This window comes from Melitaea cinxia, chromosome 6, assembly GCF_905220565.1.
Source record: "Melitaea cinxia chromosome 6, ilMelCinx1.1, whole genome shotgun sequence".
NCBI classification, from domain to species: domain Eukaryota; kingdom Metazoa; phylum Arthropoda; class Insecta; order Lepidoptera; family Nymphalidae; genus Melitaea; species Melitaea cinxia.
The window spans coordinates 5,510,494-5,530,849 of NC_059399.1; the positions used below are offsets into that span (position 1 = coordinate 5,510,494).

Genomic DNA, 20,356 nt, shown 5'->3' on the forward strand with positions numbered 1-20,356 from the left:
GACATCGCTACTGGTTCGGTCGTATTGTGCTCCCGTCATTATACCTTCAACTTCTGAAGTAGCAACCTCTTTTGTCGCTCTTTACGAATAATTAGACCAAACAATATCGTTTCTCGGATACTCGAAGCGGCAATAAAGTATACATTACAAAAAAAATCTCAAGTATTTTTAGGGTCGCTTTGACTGTTAATTCTTGTCATTGTAGCGTTCAATTCCGTTACGTTTGTTCTTTTTCGAATGTAGATATAACTGAGAGAACGCATAAGGGCGTTCCGTACTTCGGGGTTGTGAGAGTCGTGAGAATTGTTTTAGCAACAACAAACATTACTTGTACGAATACTTGCAATTGGTTCAAGAGCAGTAACATCGACTGACGAAAAGGTTAAACCCTTTAGAAAAATTAACTCGTTCAAACATAAAGTACCTACCGACCGTGTAACTCTTATTTTCGACATTAAAAATTAAGCGGAAATTCTAAGAAAAGTATTTATTAACCAAATAGTATTAGCTATGTCATCAGAATTATTCGATTTGACTTGACACAATTGTATGGGTGTTATGACACATCATTCTCTGTAGGGAGGGACCAGGCCTCAAGCAAGCGACGGTGAGATAGAGTCAAATCATCCTGAGGGATTACGGGCCCTTGGGAGAAGTAATCGAGGGGACTTAATATTTTGTTAATACTTTCAAATCATATTTTCTGAAGCATTTATCAAGTATTTTAAGTATCGCCTTTAACACCAATGAAAATTTGAATAACAATAATTTTTAAACGTGGATTTTATTTAAGCAGTAAGATATGTGAATCTTTAAAAGTTCTAATTTTCTTAGTACTTTGATCCACTAACTATGTCAAACTAAAAATATTAGTTATTAGTAGTAGGTGTTCATCTCTCATAAGGAAATCAATGTTACTTTATATTTGCTTGTTTTTCTTTATTTTGAGAGTATGAAATGGTATCTATTTAGTGATTCTCCGGTAAAAGATATTACTAAATAAGTGAAATGAAATTACTCACATTATGTAATTTATAGTAGAGGCCACACGCGTTGCAGACAGGTTCTCCATTCTGGTTGCGTCGCCAGAGCGTTGTGGTTGTCGTCTTGCAATTCGCGCACGACGTGCCAGCTCGTCTCGCAGCACTTTGTAACGACTGGAAGCACAAAAAATTATTTTAATAACGACAAATCTATTTAAATATTGGGTCGAAGCAAAATCGATTCCGACACATGATGGATATGTACAAATATTTCTTCCCGGTTTGGATGTCTGTCCTTTTAGGTCTCCCCGCCGTGCCTAGGAGAACACGTTAAACTGTCTGACCCGGTTTTTATCGTATACACCTGATAGCGATCGTCACTCATAGTAGGGAAATATACCCGCCAACTCACAGTGGAGCAGCGTGGTGGATTAAACTCAAAGCCTTCTCCAGATATTATAGACTGAATCGAACTTATATTTAAGAATATCATAAATACCTAATAATAAAATGTATCAGTTTGGACACATGCAAATTTACATTCCCATTAAATTTAAAACAATCTCTACACGACAAGAGCTGGTCGCAAGACGACACGACCGACAAAAAGTGAACATTTGAACATGAAGTCGAAAAAGCGAGTAGCTATCTTCGGCCCTTCTTACGCACCTGCCCATTACTACACGTCAATCAAACAAAAAAATATCCACGGCATGCGGTGGCCGTTTTATACAGTCCACAAAAGTGCCTCACTCAATTAAAAATGCATTCGTCCTAAACCGACACGAAAATAAAACGAGCCGCACAATCCGACTCATAATAAATCCATTAATTTGTCATGTCATTTATCGAACAAAAAGTATTGAAGTCGTAAAATATTACCAACGAACTATCCGGAACGTCGACTCCGATCGATTCTCGGTAACTAGAATCGAATACTACCAAGATTATCGTGACCGCACCGGCGCGGCGTATTGTCCGTTTTAATATTGTAAGTGACTGTATCGTTCTCGGTCGTGTACTGACGAGCTCGAAAAACAAACACAGCTGTTAGTCACTAAACAAGTAAATAAACATTAATTATGTTTTATGTCGTTCTAATCGGCTATTAACGTTCTTATAATGAATAAAATTTTAATAACACAACAATCGTGATCTCAAGACTACATAAAGTACCTATGTTTGCAGTTCAATTGTCATGAATATTTTTGCGTTAAATGCAACCAAAGCAAATATCGAGTTAAACCAGCTGCATATTAATTAAATAAAAACTAATAAACAAAAATTACAAAAAGTGAGACTAATCATGGCTTTAAACTCGTCGTGCACATCGGTACAGCTGCATATTGGAATACCTAAATATTAAATGGTTTGTGTCAATATTCGCCTCGTCATGGCATCTCCTTTGTGTCCGAATAAGATTAGAGCTCGCCATATTAGCCGAGGTAACAACAGAAACTTTTTCTTCCAATCGAAAAATTGCTTAAGTACCTACCTACAACTATCTAAATCACGTCATAAAAAATTAAATTCCCAATCGACGTTCGTGACTTCGCCTAACTCTCCCATAAAGTGGGACAAAAATTAAGTCGAGGGTTTATGACTCAATTACGCGAAACCGATTTTATAATCTGTAGATAAGATTTTCTCATCAAGCTATAACACCCGCTGCATCACACTGGTTCCCGGGGGACGCCGTCTATATCCGAGGGGTACTAAGCCGATTACAGAAGTCAACCGATCGTGGGGGCGCTTTTATTTCCATGGAAAAACGGCTGTTTAGTCGTAACTTTATGACCAAATTACTTTCGCTCCTCAGTCACTGAAACGGTTGAAAAACATCGTAAATTTTATTAGTAAAATTATTTTTATTCGTCTCAGTCACGACGAGGCTCAGTGAAAGCCTCGGCCATATAAGTTAGGAGAACACTTCGCATTCCTGAGGAGGATGAATAAAATCTTAAGCACGCGGACACTTGTACCCAACACCGAAGCGTTTTATTAATTGTTATACCCATTTCACTGTCAACAGCATTCCATCGCGATCGATATCGCGCAGGCTTCTAAAATAACTATCAAACATAAAACATGCCGACAAAGATAAAAAGATGCCATACACAAACAAATTGAGTAAATTCAGTGCATATTGTTCTGGCAGTACTTTAATTTTCAGTCTAGTGTAAACTCAAAGGAACGAGCGCAATGACAAAATCAGGGCTTCTTTTGTGCTGTAACACGAACAAAAACAGCTCTATTGTTGTCATAACAACCGTATTTACTGACTATTTTAGGCACAATACTGCCCTTAGCAATAGATAATTTAGATAAATTATCCATTTAGAATTAAATCTTTCGTTTTGAGTATATTCATTTTTAAATATTTACATAATTATACAAAACAATTCAAAATTAATTAAGTCAATGAATACATGTTTAATTATTTCCAACCAACACGCCAAACGGATTAAAATCATTTGAACTCACTCAAAGTCTAATTCAATAAGCTCTCCACATTAAAAACATATTTCTATAAAGACCAGCCCTCCCCGCTTTCTCGCGATCCAATCAGCCTTATCTTCCCCGACCCTACTGCAAACACCTCCTAATCAAATCAAATCACAGCCTCCGTCTTCCCTAATCTATCTGCCTATCTACACTCAAACATAAAATTATATTACAAAAAGGGATGGTTACATACAGCCCCTCATATATTTGCAAACACTGGCAAAATTTAACCCATCGGAAGCGTCCCTGTACTACATCCATATAACTTCGTAGCCGGAAAACACAAACCTACTTGTCTACACACAGACAAACCTCTTTCGAGCACACCATGCACACATAGCCGCGTATCAGCATATCTACGTCATCTAGATCCCACTATGAGAACCCCAAGGGGGAGGCAATCCATTTACCGTAGACCTCTCACTAATGAAATTTCTTTCCTATATTAATATGTCGAAAGATCACAATCGCGTGGCAAAAGCACTGTTTTTAAAGGTTTACACGGCCCCTAGCAGAGAAAGCGCGGAATCGATGTAGCCTTTACCCCTCGCACCGCACCAGTTTTTCCGGCGCTCCGTCCTTATCAGACCGAAGCGATTAGATAAAGAGAGATAGAGCGTGAAAATAAAGATTTTCATCGTGTTCACTCACACCAAGCCAGTTTCAGCTGAACAATAATATAGCGGTCGTTTTACAAGTGTGCTGTGTAGATATTAAGGGTTTTATGTAGTTTTATATGAGGGGTGTTTGAAATAAAGGTTGAACCCTTAAATTATTAGTAGGTAAGTAAAATTTAATAAAAACCTATTTACATTTTACGATGTTTCATATAGTTTCGTTTTAAACAAGTCGTAAATAAAAATTAAACCAGTTTTATCTATCATACATATTTAGACTTGCTATATTTGTAAAAAATATCACAAAGAGTTTTCAGAATTTTTATTTCACTAATCAGTAACGCAAGCCACACTCTAGTTCTACGGAGACTTCGTATGTTCTTAGCCTGAATATGAAACATGCTTTAACATTTCTTATCTTTGCCTTTTCGTCGATAGTAATGATAATAAACTTCAATCTAATTGCTTAATATTACGTCAATGAAAATGACAGCCGGGCGAAGCAAGAATTTTGATAACAGTATGGGCCGAATTTTATAAATCCGTTAGGATAACAAAGCGTTGCGGTTGCCCAATAGGAGCTATCGCGATAGTATCGTGTCGGATTGACACATCAAGCCGCCCGTACGAGATTACATCGGGTACTCGTACATCGTAATCGACGCCCGCGTCACGCTGCCACGTCATACGACTTACCAAACTCTTTTATAATCAATAATAATGTTTGTCAAAAGTTCCGTGCTTGAGTTTGTAAAGACCTTTGACTCTTCTACCTCTTATTTGTTGTTTAAGTCTCTTTCACTGAACAATAATAATAATATTTCAAGAATCTGTCTCTCCAATGTTTTATTCAAGGCTCTCCTTTGATATGTTTCTCCGTGTCTATCGAAGTCAATCGAATTCTTGTGTACGAAAATAATATTATTATTATTTTTTTGTAATTTTACTTTGGTAGCTGATATATTAAAGAGATGTTAAGAACCGTCAAAATATGTTTTAGTGATAGGAGATCAGTTAAGTCTTTTTACAAAGAAACGACTACCAGCGGCAACATTCTTGAATCATTTTAATTGTCCTAATATATAGTTGTAAGTGAAATACTTTGATAGTACAGTACAGTAGTTTGGTAGTACATTAGATACGTATCTATGTACCTACTGTTAAAAATACAGAGGATGACGCAAATTATATTATCGACAAACCTCAAAAAAATTTGCATTACTTTTACTTTATTTTAAAGTCTGTTAATAGCGTAGAAATACTTAACCATATTAGTTTTGCTTCAATTTGTCTGCATGAATGTTTTATACTATATATTTAAAGCAAGGCATATAATCCCTGTCTTTACGTTTGCGGTGTTAATTTACTCTATACGTTTAAAGTAATAACATATTGAAATAATAGTTGTGTTTGCTAGAAAACGAAAATAACCTACTTCAATTAGTTCTTCAATCAACAGTAAGTAGACGAAACAAATTAACAAACGCACTAGTTGCCACTATGATTTTCGAAGGTTCCACTCGATTTCTCTGGGATATCAACATCATATCCTGGTTTCCTTATCATGGTAACATCCCTTGGGTATCTCCTTTCCAACAAAAAAATAATCAGCAAAATCGGTTCATAAATGACGAAGTTATCCGCGAACATACATTAAAAATATATATACGGTCGAATTGAGAGACTTCCTCTTTTTTGAAGTCGGTTCAAAAACAACTGGTTTTTTATAATATGGTAAATCGTTTGCAAACATAATTCAAAAAACTAAAACATATAAAGTGTAAATTATAAATGACTCTCTTAAGCAATTATATAAATTATAACGTCTCATAAACTAAACGTGATTATATTGATAATTAAATAGTTTATAATGTAAAAAAATCTTTTAGAATAGAACAACGAGTACCATTAAAATTAATTCGCAATAAAACATCATTTCCTGTCACTATTGCATGAAGAAACAATAAGTACGCGATGCTTATTATAGATAAAAAATATATATGGGAATGAACTGTAATTAGTTCAGTCAGACGTTGATGGATAGTGGCACTGAAACACTACAATAATGCAAATAAAACCTCACTTCGCAAGAGATACAACCCTACACTGACTTATTTTAGAGTATTATTTTATTTACATGTGTATTTTAAAAGATTAATATGACTAATTATAACTAAGAACACCTTATTGAAACAATGTGCCAAATTAAGTTCTAATACTATACCTATAGAAAGCCTATGCCCAGTTGTGGGACATTTACAGGCTATATAATAATATATATCAGTGCAATAAACTAATAAATAATCGATGAATAGATATCTTTTTAACCGACTTCCAAAAAAGGAGGAGGTTCTCAATTCGACTGTATTTTTTTTTTTTTTTTTAATGTATGTTACATCAGAACTTTTGACCGGGTAGACCGATTTCGACAAATTTTGTTTTAATTGAAAGGTGGTGTGTGCCAATTGGTCCCATTTAAATTTATTTGAGATCTAACAACTACTTTTCGAGTTATATCCAATAATGCGTTTTTACTTGACGCTTTTTTCGTCGACCTACGTTGTATTATACCACATAACTTTCTACTGGATGTACTGATTTTGATAATTCTTTTTTTGTTGGAAAGGGGATATCCCTAGTTTGGTACCGTGATAAGGAAACCAGGATATGATGATAGGATCCCTGAGAAATCGAGGGAAACTCTCGAAAATCCGCAATAAAATTTTTACTGGGTGTACCGATTTTGACAATTTTTATTTTAATCGAAAGCTGATGTTTATCATGTGGTCATATATAAATTTTATCGAGATCTGATAACTACTTTTTGAGTAATCTTTGATAACGCGTAGTTGCTTGACTATTTTTTCGTCGATCTGCGTTGTATTACTTGTCGATGTAATTGAAGTCGGTTTTTTTTTCGTTTGCGAGCAAACACAATTATTATGACATAACTTCTGCATTTAACTATAAAACATGTAGAATGTGTGCCGATTTATAAATCGGCACAAATACGTAAATTTAATCAAAGAATCTCATTGTAGTAGTCATGTGGCTAATACCAACGACCACAGCTAGTTATTTCACAAATAAATGTAAGCACCATCATACAGAAATCTACTAATACCTGCCCCTATTATTTTTAATTTAACTGTTTATATAAAACAAGTATAGTTTAGTTGTTTATAGTAATATTTGCAAATTGACCAAATGAAATAAATACATTCTGCTTCAAACACATTTTAAACATTGTTACATTTGTCTAGACTAGAATTTGTTATACTAAATGATCGCTATAAAAAACGATTTTTTTATATGCTAGTGATCCTTCATACTACAAAGGAAATATTAAATTGTATTTTTCACTACTCTTTGCTGTCTTTTTTTATACATAACTAGGTCGGCAAACAAGCGTACGGCTCACCTGGTGGTAAGCGATTACTGTAGCTTATAGACGTCTGCAACACCAAAAGCATCGCAAGCGCGTTGCCGATCCTATCCCCAATTCCCTTCAGGAGCTCTGGTCACCTTACTCATCAATAGGAGCACAACACTGTTTAAAAACAGTATTATTTAGCTGAGATCTTCTGTAAGGTCGAGGTATGACCCCAGTCGGGCTGCTCCATATTTTTCTCAGTTGTAATGTCTAATGAAAGCATTTCGATTTGTTGTTACACAAAATATGTATATAAATATTTTTTTTATTCTTAATACACTTCTATGTACGTTATTTAAAGGGGTCAAAGTTGCACAAAAAAGATTTATAGGTACATCAGTGCAATACCTAACACTAACATAACAACGTTTTTAATAGATTTCTAATATCAATAACTTTTCACCATTCAAGTTTAATTTCTTCATTAGGCATATCTATCAAAGTAATACAGAACAGACAATGAAAAACGAATGGATGAGCAGCGGAGTCGTTGTGATAGTGTAACGTTTGCGTCCATTGTTGATGGAAACCTAACATTTTTTTTTCACATTTTTATTTCACTAAAAATTACCATGATTTGGCGCGAAACCCTTTTTATGCTGTTATTATATTTTTTCCAAATTCCTAGTAACTCGCTTCGAATCGCTTCAGCCCCACTGCTGAGCCTAGGGCTCTTTCCCCATGTAAGCGTAAGGAAGGATCAGAGCTTAATCCACCACGCTGCTCCAATGCGGGTTGGCGTATATATTCCTTACTATGAATGAGTGACGATCGCCATCCTAGTAACTGCTTTATATTAAAAAAATCGTAATAAATACATAACACAAGAACTATTTTTACCTTTTTTATACACTAACTTATTGTTACTTCATACAATTGAAACATATTTATTATTACCTTTCCCGGGTGATTTTTTATTTTTTAACCGACTTCAAAAAAGAAGGAGGTTACTCAATTCGACCTATATATATTTTTTTATGTTTGGAGACAACTTCGCCGTTTATGAACCGATTTTGATAATTCTTTTTTTGTTGGAAAGGAGATATCTTAAGTGTGGTACCATGATAAGGAAACCAGGATTCGATGATAGGATCCCAGAGAAATTGAGGGAAACCCTTGAAAATCCGCATAACTTTTTGCTGGGTGTACTGATTTTGATGATTTTTAATTTAATCGAAAGCCGATGTTTATCATGTCGTCATCATCATCATATGGTTCATCGATATCTGATTACAACTTTTGAAGTAATCTTTGATAATGTGTATTCACTTGACTATTTTTTCGTCTACCTACGTTGTATTACTTGTCGATGTAATTGAAGTCGGTTTTTTTTTCGTTTGCTGGCAAACACAATTATATTATATTGAAACAGGTCTAATTTATTTTAGGTCTTATCTATAAATTATCTCGTTAGATAACAAACGGCATTGGTTCTATCGTTTAGTTAAGGTTATACAATCGTTATCTTTTACGTTAGGTAAGAACAATTCAATTGACAATTACTGGCATTCTTATGTATCCTTAAGTACAACCTAGGCTTTTAAAAATTTAGCTAAATATATATATTTTTACGTTATCGTTAAGTAGAAGATGGGTTGGCATAGAGTGGTCACAGTAAATTGATGTAACGCTAACAATCGCAGGTTTGATCCCTACACATTTCAAACGTTTGTATTTGTAGGCAAAAGAGACATTTTTCTATATTTCCAAAACATCGATTCATGATTTCACCGTACTGGTATTATTCAGTATATAAAAAAATTTACGATAAGTTTTTGTGACATTTATTGCTGTCCGCCTGTCGCTATATAGCAATAGATAAATAGAATTCTCTGTTAATTTACGTGGTCGCCACAAAGCTAAAAATATTTGAATAATATTCCAAATGAATAAGGAAAAAATAAATCAACTGAAATGACATTCAATGCAACTTAAAACAATTTTCCAGAGGCGACTAAACGTTGGTAATTCAGCGTCGGGTCGCTTCTTGTAACGTGTGAATTTGCATTGAATGGCAAAGGACAGTGCGGGCGTTTTCAAATTAGATACAAGGCGAGGCCGCTGGTTACACTGTGTTTTGTATTCATATGGAATTCAATAGTATTCGTCTAATCTGTGTTACACTGTGGGGCACTGTGTCCTATGTGTCTCGAAGTCGAAAAACTAAGACCGTTTTATTAGAATGGAACGTTAAATACTATTTGTGATTTACCTTTTTCAATGACATCATAAATTATTGTTGTCCTTAAGCTTTTATTTATGGTTTCACGACTAACATTAATAATGTTTGTGCACCATTATATTTTTTATAGTCATTGCTATGTAAATAAATAGTTAATGTTTTATTAATTCCGTAGTTTTGCTAGACTTTATGTTATGGAAATACAATAAATTTTATATATGCTTCATCGAACAAACACGATTAAATATTTTTCTGAATGTTCTTTTACCTGCATGACTTATTAGCCGGGTATTTTTTAATGTTATGAACATTTGATATAAGTAGGTACCGACTATATTATGGCTTATATGTTATTCAAAATTATATATAGCCCTTATATCAATTTCGGTATAATATAGTTTATTAATTGTAAAATCTATTTTACAATAATTAATAAATAATAACCTCGAAACAATGACAAGTTTACACTCATACGCTAAGGTGTAAAACCGGACAGTTATATAAAGGAATAATGGATGATTAATCATTCAAACAGGTGCGCAACAACTGGCACAAGCGAAGTCGGGTCCGGAGGGAAGCGAGGGAAGTCGTAAATACGGCAGCTGCCTGTCTAGATACCATGATTTTCTACATTTGCATCGGAATTGGAAAATTAGACTTTTAATTTATTCCGAGTATTCTAGTGTGTTTAGTATGGGGTACAATAAAATTATACTTTAGTGTAATAGTATTAGTAATTAAACACATTTATAATATTTAAATTGACTCTATCTGAAGTACATATTTCAAGCAATCAATGGATCTAAGTGCTTTTTCTACACATTTTGGTTTGGTCCATTTAATTAATTTGGAATATGAATAGGTATCGTTTATTCTCATTATATAAATGTACCTATTTTAAAATGATATCTGACAACTGTTCTGTTATTCGAAGTTAATGTTTTGGAATCGAAGGGCGTAGTGTGAATGCGATTCTCGCAGGTTGTAGGGTCAATTCGCACAGTTTAGCACCGCGTCATATTTATAATTACCCGCGGCACGACGCATAACGCGCGTGCTAGGTACTCTCCCGCGTTTTACCCGGACTCGCCCGCGCCCGCGTCTATAAATCAAAATTTTAAATCACCGGTGGGCGGGACGCATCGCTCGGCCAGCGCCGAATAAAATGAATTAAAAATAAAACGACGAGCCCTCTGCGCGCCCTGAGAAAATTTAAAGATATTTTCGCTTTAGTTTTTTTTAATTAATACCTTGTTAAATTTTAATATTGAGAGCGCATGCGTTATTACAATGGGTGTGCAAGAGATTTTAACTGGCTTTCGGTAACTTATTGATGCCCCGCATGACCTTTAATTGGATCATTTTTTAACGAGAAATGATAAGGTCCGACGATGAGTGCAACGGGCTCGGTAGAACCGCGTCTCGCTCGCGTAAATTAATTGCGAAAATAATATGCGGAGCGTGAGTTAAGAGACGCTTTGAAGAACCGTTTCTTTCATTTCTTTCGACAGGAATTGTTGAAATGATTAAAATTTACTACGTATTACGAAACAAATTTACTCGACCGCATGTGTTACTTTTAGTAAGTTTTTAAATTCTTTAAAATTTTGGTACTAACTTATTAGTCTTACTTTTAAATCAAATAGGTAAATAGTTACTTTTCATGCGCAGAAATTCATTCCTTAAAAGCTTTGTACATAAGCCGTAACATACAAATTAAATTTTCATGTTTCTTTTTTTTGTTAATAGGTTTACAAAAACCTCATATACACGGTATAATTATAAAATTTTATGCTTACGCAACATTAAACTCCTATTATTTAAATGTTATTTTTTATTCCTCTCTCTACCGCTAAAGATTAAATAGTTACATATCATTGTTAAGTAAGGCATAACGGATCTTTTTAGATACAATTTTAAAAGCTAATCACCCCAGAGGTCAAATATTTTCAACATCTGGCAATCACGGCCGTCAGTCGGAGCTGGTCGACGGTAGCCAACTAGCCACGCGTCACTTAGCCGACAGCTCTTCATTTCCACGGACGTGAGTTGATTGGTGCGCCTTTAATAATTCCTCCGTGACGGCTAGCCGGCTACCCGCGTCGAAACTTAACTAATGAGTAACTGCTTAGGCTTTCACTCAATGAAACTAGAATATCAATATCGTATTCAATCTTGTAGCGTGATTTTTGAAGATGCTAAGATATTTATATATGAAAAGCAACAAAAATAGTCAATTTTAAAAGTCTAAAATCCCAAGATTGTTTATAAAAATTAGAAGTCGTCAATTCTAGAAAAGGTATAATTATGATCTGTCTATACATTTGATTATTATAGTTTTACTCTTCCTATTCGTGTTTGTATGAGATGTTGATGACATTCAAGTATTTCATTAAATTTCTCGCACGCGCTTTTATATGATTAAAAGAAAAAAAAATATTTTTACGATAGATAGTTGCAAAAACTTATTACGATTGTTCATACATTGCACAAGTGTTAAAACATTTATGTTCTATAAAGAATAGAAATGTTAACTCTATTTATATCTAAATTTGTTATGTCTGAGAACTATTGTATTAATTAATGTAGCGACCAGCCCTAAGTGACCGTGAAATGACATTCAGAGAGCGCAATCGAAGAACTTTTTCTTGAGCAATTTGCACATTTAAAGTTTTTGCTAGCACGTGACTGATGCGTCATAAGCTAAAACTATTGATATTAAAATATTCATGGTACTTTTTTCTTCATAATTACTCATAAAATATACGGTGTTTGCATGAGTGTCGGCGATATTTATATCGTGATCAAGGAATTTTAAGTCAATAACTCTAGGGTAAAGGGTTGGCGATAAAATCATGAAATTAATAAATATTAATCTTGTTTAATTGTATTACATTTTTTAGGTTAATCGTTTTGGCTGTCATTAAAACAAACTGGTTACAGTCGGCACGGATAGAGAGAAATACAAAGGCGGGACTCTGTGCTTGCGAGGGTGGGCCAACATTTTACAATACGGATTAATTATCGGCCAAAATCGACCACTCAAATATACCTGTCACCGCTGTAAAACAGTGCGATCCAATTTATATGGGCCCCGAACAATGGTAAACGCGGTAAACACAATGGAACGGCGCAAAATGAACAAAAGTGAATCAAAGTGAGCGCTTGCCGCTGGCTTCGCTTAAGATATGAACAGACTTACTAACTATTGTTTTTAAATAAACTATATTACCGGTAATAAAAAATATAATTCTTGTATCGAATAATAAGTCTAGCTCTAGATACATGTGGGAACTAGCCGTTACGTTATTTATTACTGGACGCGGTTACCATATTAATTAACCACCCCTGACATTATACGTACATATACGTTACGTAATCTATGTACCAAGTTCATAACAGCGTTCTACAAATACTAAATCATGATAGTCTTCAATACTTTGAAATCCTATATTTTTATCGACATTACGGCAAACACTAATCATCTTTTTTCATTTCTACAAAGTATTTTTTTTTTATTTGTATTTGTTGGAAAAAAATATTAATTTTCAAAAAAGGTGCAGTAAAAGTATACCCAATTATAATTAAAACTACATGTCTATATACACTTATATAGTGTGATAAAGTAAAAGTTATATATATGTGCAATATTTATGTAAATCGGAAGGGTTGAAGGGACCCACCCGCGCACGCGCTGCTGACGCGCGGACCACCGGCGGCCGTGTCAGCCCTGATTCACGGCCCTACTGGTAGGGTTGGAAATAAGCGAAATAAACCATTCCTATTTTGATAATTTTAAATTTATAAGAATATGATAAATCGTTACTTAAAAAATGTTATTTGTTACGAATAACAGTTTTAAATTAAATATTATTAAAAGCTCAAACTTTTAACTACCTAAAGTTTTGTCGCGCTATCTTTTTACATTGGTTTTTGTTAATTTATCATAATTATTTTATATACTTGTAGTTTATAAATGAGAAAAATCCAGCAACTACAACTGCATAGGCAATTATAAGACGGCAGTTTATGACATATAATATGATCTTTATAGCAAAGTTTAGCTTTCTAATTGTGAAACAATGAATAAAGTCAGTTCTATAATTCCAGACAAACAAATCTATCTTTATCTTCTAATAAAAGTGATTTTACTAAACATTTCTTTTGAGCCAGCCCTGTGCAGTTGCTGCGACAAGCGTAGCATTGTTAGGAAGAGGCCGCCCTGGCTGTATAAATACATTCGTATTGCCACTCTTAATATGTGAAATACTATCTACAAAGCTAAAGGAAATTCATCATAAGATCGTATATTAGACATATTAATTCATACCAGAATCAATCATTATAAATGCATGTGAATAAACAGTCATCGGTTCGAACAGATTTCGCGGAATTAATAAAGCCACTATCATACACAAATAAACAACACTAAGTACAAAATGAGAGATAAATATAGGTTAGAGTGGTCCAAATCGTCAACACTAACAACTCATTCCTATCGCACTCCGGGATTTAATCGTGCAAAATCTACCGCATTGCTTCGCATTCAACATATCGGTATGCGCAGAAAATGGAAAAAACATGGCGCTAAACCGCGAAACTGTATGTATTTAAACGCCGAATCCAAGATTCTGAACCACGAAAAAACGGCCAGCATTGGGCCATTTAAATTTTTCCAAAACCTGAACACAATGGAACAGATTCGGAAAGTTTTCGTTTTGTTTTATTTTTAATTTTAAATTTGAAAAAGGAATTCGGTTCGGCAAGGCCTGTCACATCATTCCAGCGCTGCTAAGTGATGCCGGACGCACGTCAGTCCCGCGGACGCATTTTATTTTATAAGTTTGTATGAATTCAACCGACTCCGATCGTTTTTTGTTATCATAGTGTTTAACTCACGTATACGACTAATTTGGTGAACTTTTATCAGTCTTTTTTTAAAACGATTTTATAGTTATTAAATTCGCTAACTTGCCATTAGATAAAATAAAATAGCTTCACCTCTTATTGTCTATTATAATTATGATAATTTTTTTTTACTTTTAGCAGTACATTTGCAATTTTCACGTTACGTACTCTTGTTACACTTGTTATTACCGCAACATATAAAAACAAAGTAAATTGCTGAATAAATAATAATTATACAACATTATAGTAATCCGAGTAACCTTTGAATAAAATTTGCGCACTTTCCATAAACGATCAATTATTAAAATATAATAATTACGGCACCGTCATAGTCGCCCCGGGTGAACGTATCGTGTTGATAATAAAGGTTGTCGCTCACTAACGCTCACGGATCAAGTCGCGATTGACGTGCGTCCAGATGACGCTAAAAGGTCTATTGTATACGAAATGCTCGTTACTCCGCAACCGACCGGTCTTTAACACGCTGCAACAATGTGATCACTCTATACATATGTAGTGGTTTTCTCTTGTGAGACCTAACGTTGCTAGAAATTTTTTCTTCACTTAATACTAAGTCGTCTTCGAGTGCTTATTCTGTCATTACGAAGATAACATCTTTCAGAAACAATCAACCTGATTTTTATCTAACATTTCCTGTCGTATTCAGAAAGAATTATCACTCTTATATAAAATAAAAATACATAACAAAATATATACTTACTTGTCATTCTATTATTATTTATGTATGTGGTTATGATGTATTGACATAGCGTTATTATTTTGACATGATTTTTATGTATTTATTCAATTTTAATAAAGTCGTTACTCAAACGGCGACCGTTTAATGTAAATGTAATTACTCCATTGCGTTCTTTTATAGTGCAATTAATCAAAGGCTGTTACAATATGCATGATTACTTAAACAAATAAAAGCAATTATGTAAATGTGAAGCTCATTAAGCATTTCACGTGAATATTGTCGCGGTAAGGCTATCGCGTTGAAGCGCGATCTCGCATCGCGGATGCTATCGCGTTGCGTCAATTACGACTGATCTGCGATCGCGCGATACATTTAAATGTATTGTATGCAACGACCCTCATATTTGCCGAATAACCAGTTCCGAGCGAAACGATATTAACATCACATTAGTTTGTATAAAACAAACATGTTTTAAAGTAAGTACTCCAGTGATTTTCGTAAAGAGGTTAGCTCTGAGCGATTATTATCCAAGGTAATAAAATCAATCGACTGGTTGTTAGTAAGTATCCATTTGTAATACATAATTACTGTTATTATTCTCATAGGAAACTTTCGATATTTTTTGTGTTGAATTTAGAATGTACTTTCTTTAACTAACTGTGTAGTAACAATGGTGACACAATGTCCCCACAGTGGGCATGTTGTTGTATACGGAAGCGACCGGGGAATCGAAGCCCGGTGGCATGTAACTGCGCGTGCGTGGGACGCTACAGTGCAGTTGACAAAATGTTGCTTACATCTTTAAGCCTACTAGTTGTATATCTAGCCTACCTGTACATATCTAAGTGGATAATTTTAATTAAAGCACTCTGTTTAATTGATTTTAGCTTCTTTAAAAACACACCATAGCTCAAAATAAATGTTTGTCATAATCATGTATGAACTACGAAAAATAAAAATGTAATAGGTAGTTTGATAAATGTACGAGTAATTAATATTTTAAATATTAAATCTACGATATTTTATCTGTACATCAAATGTATACGTTCTGCAACATTTATTTATTTATTACTTTACTGCACAATACATTAAAGAATTGTACAAAAGGCGGGCTTAATGCTAAAATCATTCTCTACCAGCCAACCTTAGGACGTACAAGAGCAAACGTTTGTAGGTGTGCAAAATTGAGTATAAGTAAAATTCACATTAAGAGAAAAAAAAAAAGAGAAAAAAAGGACAACATTATAGATGTCCAACTTTTTAATCGTCCTGCTAATGTAATCGATATCGCAAAGTAAGTTCACAGCAGAGGCCGGTATTGTTGGTGCTAGTCATCATTAGTCCGTGAGACATCGCTCGCACCCAACAATTTGAACGTAGCGACCGCACCGCTAAATTGCGGCCTGCCACCACACCGCACTTTATTTATTTGTATTTATAACGCATCGTACCTAATTACGTTGGAGAGTATACCGTGATTCGTGTACTTTTAGGAACAGTTGGCGCTGACGGGCTAATGACAGCCACGGCTTCCTGCTTCGTTAATTGCTTAGGAAGTCCGTAGTTGTGAGCTCATCGAATTATTTATTAGACCGAATTTCGGTCAGGTGTACGTCACGATCGGTAGCAGCACTTAAAGTCTGTCAATTCGGACGAAGCTTAGGCCAGATTATAACGTAACACGGTAGTTCGCCTTTGATGTCATTCAAACGATTGCCTAATGCTCTTAATTGCTTAGTTTGGAAGCAGTATGAGGAAATACAATGATTGGCGTTTTCACAACGAAGCTACTGCATGTGAATCGTATGATCCGGCTTAATCTTCGAAGGTGTATTTTATCATTATTTAATCTTTTGTTATAATATCGTGTCAAAATAGGTACCATTGATTTTTAAAACGTAGAATATTCCTTTGAGCGTGTTATTTTTTACAAGAAAATTAATGAAGAGCTACGTAAATAAAATCATAAATTCGAGAGAAATGTTCTCATAACTCTGAGGCGTGCAATTTGTGGCTCTAAATCAAAAGTGTCCGCAGACGTACCACGGCTACCGATAAATAACTCCAAAACGATTTGTGTAACACGAGGGTCTTTCCACTACCAACTATAGGATTCTTATTAAGTTATCATAATCATAACTTTATACTCCATCCTTTTAGTGTAGTATGAAATCGATCGATCTATGAAAGACAAAAATACGCATACAATCATTTCTAAACGCTTTGTAAATTATTGATTTTCACTAAAAAAAATCAAAAAATCAATTTGACTTCGATTACGCTTACGCTGCCCTTGAAATGCACACGACGTGCCTCAATTGTAATTTAAACATACGTCTCTTAACGTTTTTTAACCTGCAACAAAAGCACGGACACTAAAACGCACCAGCGCAGCTTCTCAATTGAGTTCATACACATAGCTGGCGATCGATTCTCTTCGCTTCACGCGTGAAATCGTTCTCGCCTGCGCTCCAAAAGCAATCCGTTTAACCGAATCACTCGATTACCCGACGTCGTACGCAAACCCGAGCCTACAATCCCGATGAGCTACCTTAAAAATATCACGCGCCTATTAAACTGTAGAAAAAATGTCAGCCTTTATTTTGACAAGAGAATAAAACAAAAACCCTCCACAATTTATAACCTACGGAAATACCGTTTTACATTATTAATATCGACATTAATACATTCTCGATAAACTACCCATAAATGTCGCAGCCGCTGGCGCCTAGGACAGGTAGAGGAACGCGAGGAGTTCATACAGAAAAACGCTCTTTCTGAGCAATGAAAGAAGATACGAAAAAAATATTTTGAAAATTTATAATACCTCCCGCTACTCGGCCACCGGTGTAAAATCCTGAGAGTTTTAATATTTCTTACAAAATTTAGTGATATGTCAAACCTGTTCGACGTGGCAAATAAAAATGTACGAGGCGGCGGAGAAAAAACAAACTGAATACTTTGGGTTATTGCTAAAACAAGGGAAGGTTACCATATCAATCAAGGCGTTGACAAAAGTGGAATTTTTTTCCTCTTGCTCGGGTCGTGGGATGAAAAAAGGGTCCGTGTTTATGGAAATGCAATAAAATACACGCAAGTTGTCCGTGAACGTAGGCTTGCGCAGCTTTGCTAATGTCATATAAGTTACTTCTACATTTTTATAACATAAAAAAAGAGTATCTGAAATTTTTACCGTATAAATCGACTCACTAATAAGTATATTGCGTAAAAAAAAAGTTCTATTAAATAATTCAATTGCATTACAGATCAATTTATATCAGTTATAAATTGAGTTTAAAAATTGAGTTTTTCACCATACAACTATGTTTTAAGAAGTCAATGTCTCTATGTAAATCAAGAATCTCATTTCGTTACATTAGCAGGTGGCACACAGGTTGTTCAGGTATTCGTCTCGAGTAAGATTGATAAAAGTTAGTGCACCCCCGTCGCGAGGCCGTGTCACTCACCGAACGCGGCCCTGCGTGAGAACCTATTGTACCTACTTGTATTTAAAACTACTCTGAATATTACGATTGTTAGCACTGGCCAGTAATTAAAAGCACTATATGCAACAAACATTTAAAATATGCAAGTTTTTGACATTTTTAAGAAGAAAATATATTTAAAATTAAAACATTAAACGAGAGGAAACTTTTACATATGCTTTCGAAATAAATAATGATTATTTCTAATCAGAAATATATAATTAAGATACGTCACTTTAGTTTTCAAACAAAAAATGTCAATAAGTATATTTTATGACAAGCTGATAAGTTAAACTGTTTTTAATAAAAACAATCTAACGTAAATCAAGCTCAGAGCAACATTAATTTCACTCCCTCATTAGAATTTCGTCAAGTTAAACGGTCTCTTGGACGCAAAATATATTTCTAAATGCTAATTTACGACATTCGATGCGTCAAGTAATGTATTTTGAATACCATTTGATGACACATGAAATAAATAATTATGTAATATGATGCTTGTTAAAAACTCTGTAACCGATCTAGAAAAGTTTGGATGTTATACTTATTATTTTCTCTATTTACATAATTATATATTAATTTATTTTTTCTTAAAATTGTGCAATACAATAAATAAATACTTATTATATCTTATTAAGAAGTACTGCGAATTATATTAACATATTTAATTAATATTGAACATCTCATTTATTTAGATTGTAGTATTTTGAAACATTATTTTCTACCGTGAAAACTAGAAATATCAAAAACCTAACTATTTCCGAAACTAGAAACTTTTTTCCAGAGATAGAAAGCTACAAACAAATTCTCCGTTTAAGTGCCTACCATGTGAGCATTTATAAACATTAATTACAAAGCTGCTATTTTGTCATTTACAAACAGACGCTTTAATTATATTATTTTATATAGATTTCGATTTACAGTTCTTACGGAGCAGTCCTAATCTCTGAATCAGTGACCGCGACGTGAACGACCTAACTACACATGAGTGAGTCAATCAAATCACGACACTCTAATTCACCTCGCATGCTATTTCATTAATTTTTACTAATAATAAGCGGTTTTTTCAAAGAAATGCTAATTAGTAAGCTGTTGGATTAACAGTTTTCAAGAAACAATGCTCTGTTTGAGGCTATTTCTTACTATTGTTCTGAGTAACAAAAAAGTAATCTTTAAATAAATACATATCAAACGAAACGACGTAGTTACGAATTGTTGTTCAATTTAAACTTAAAAATGAGCGCTATTCTTTTACATGTTTCGTATTTTTATTCTAATAATAATTAGGTTTGCCCCGCTAAAGCTTTTAACGTGTACCGTAGGTTGGAGCAAGATTTATTCGACAGGCGGCGGTGATCGATGAGCGGCGAGCGGTCTCCGGCGACAGCGACAACGGTCACTACTGTATCAACAATAAAAACCTTCCCAAACTATAATTAATAAACTATTGACATGCACGTTTAATGGATTCATTTATCGCCAGCTATAAAAACGAAACATTAAAAACTTTTGTGCCTGGAAGCGTTAGACTATTTTGACGCGT

At 34.3% G+C, this 20,356-nt stretch overlaps 1 protein-coding gene across 1 annotated transcript in view; it reads right to left on the minus strand.

Moving 5' to 3' along the window:
* The window catches only part of LOC123654597 (GATA-binding factor C-like), a 79,729-nt gene that overhangs the window by 22,268 nt on the left and 37,105 nt on the right, over nucleotides 1-20,356 (minus strand). Inside the window, exon 4 of the mRNA XM_045590493.1 lies at nucleotides 1,023-1,157. Within this exon, the coding sequence (XP_045446449.1) occupies nucleotides 1,023-1,157 (135 nt within the window). The remainder of the gene's footprint in view (nucleotides 1-1,022; nucleotides 1,158-20,356) is intronic.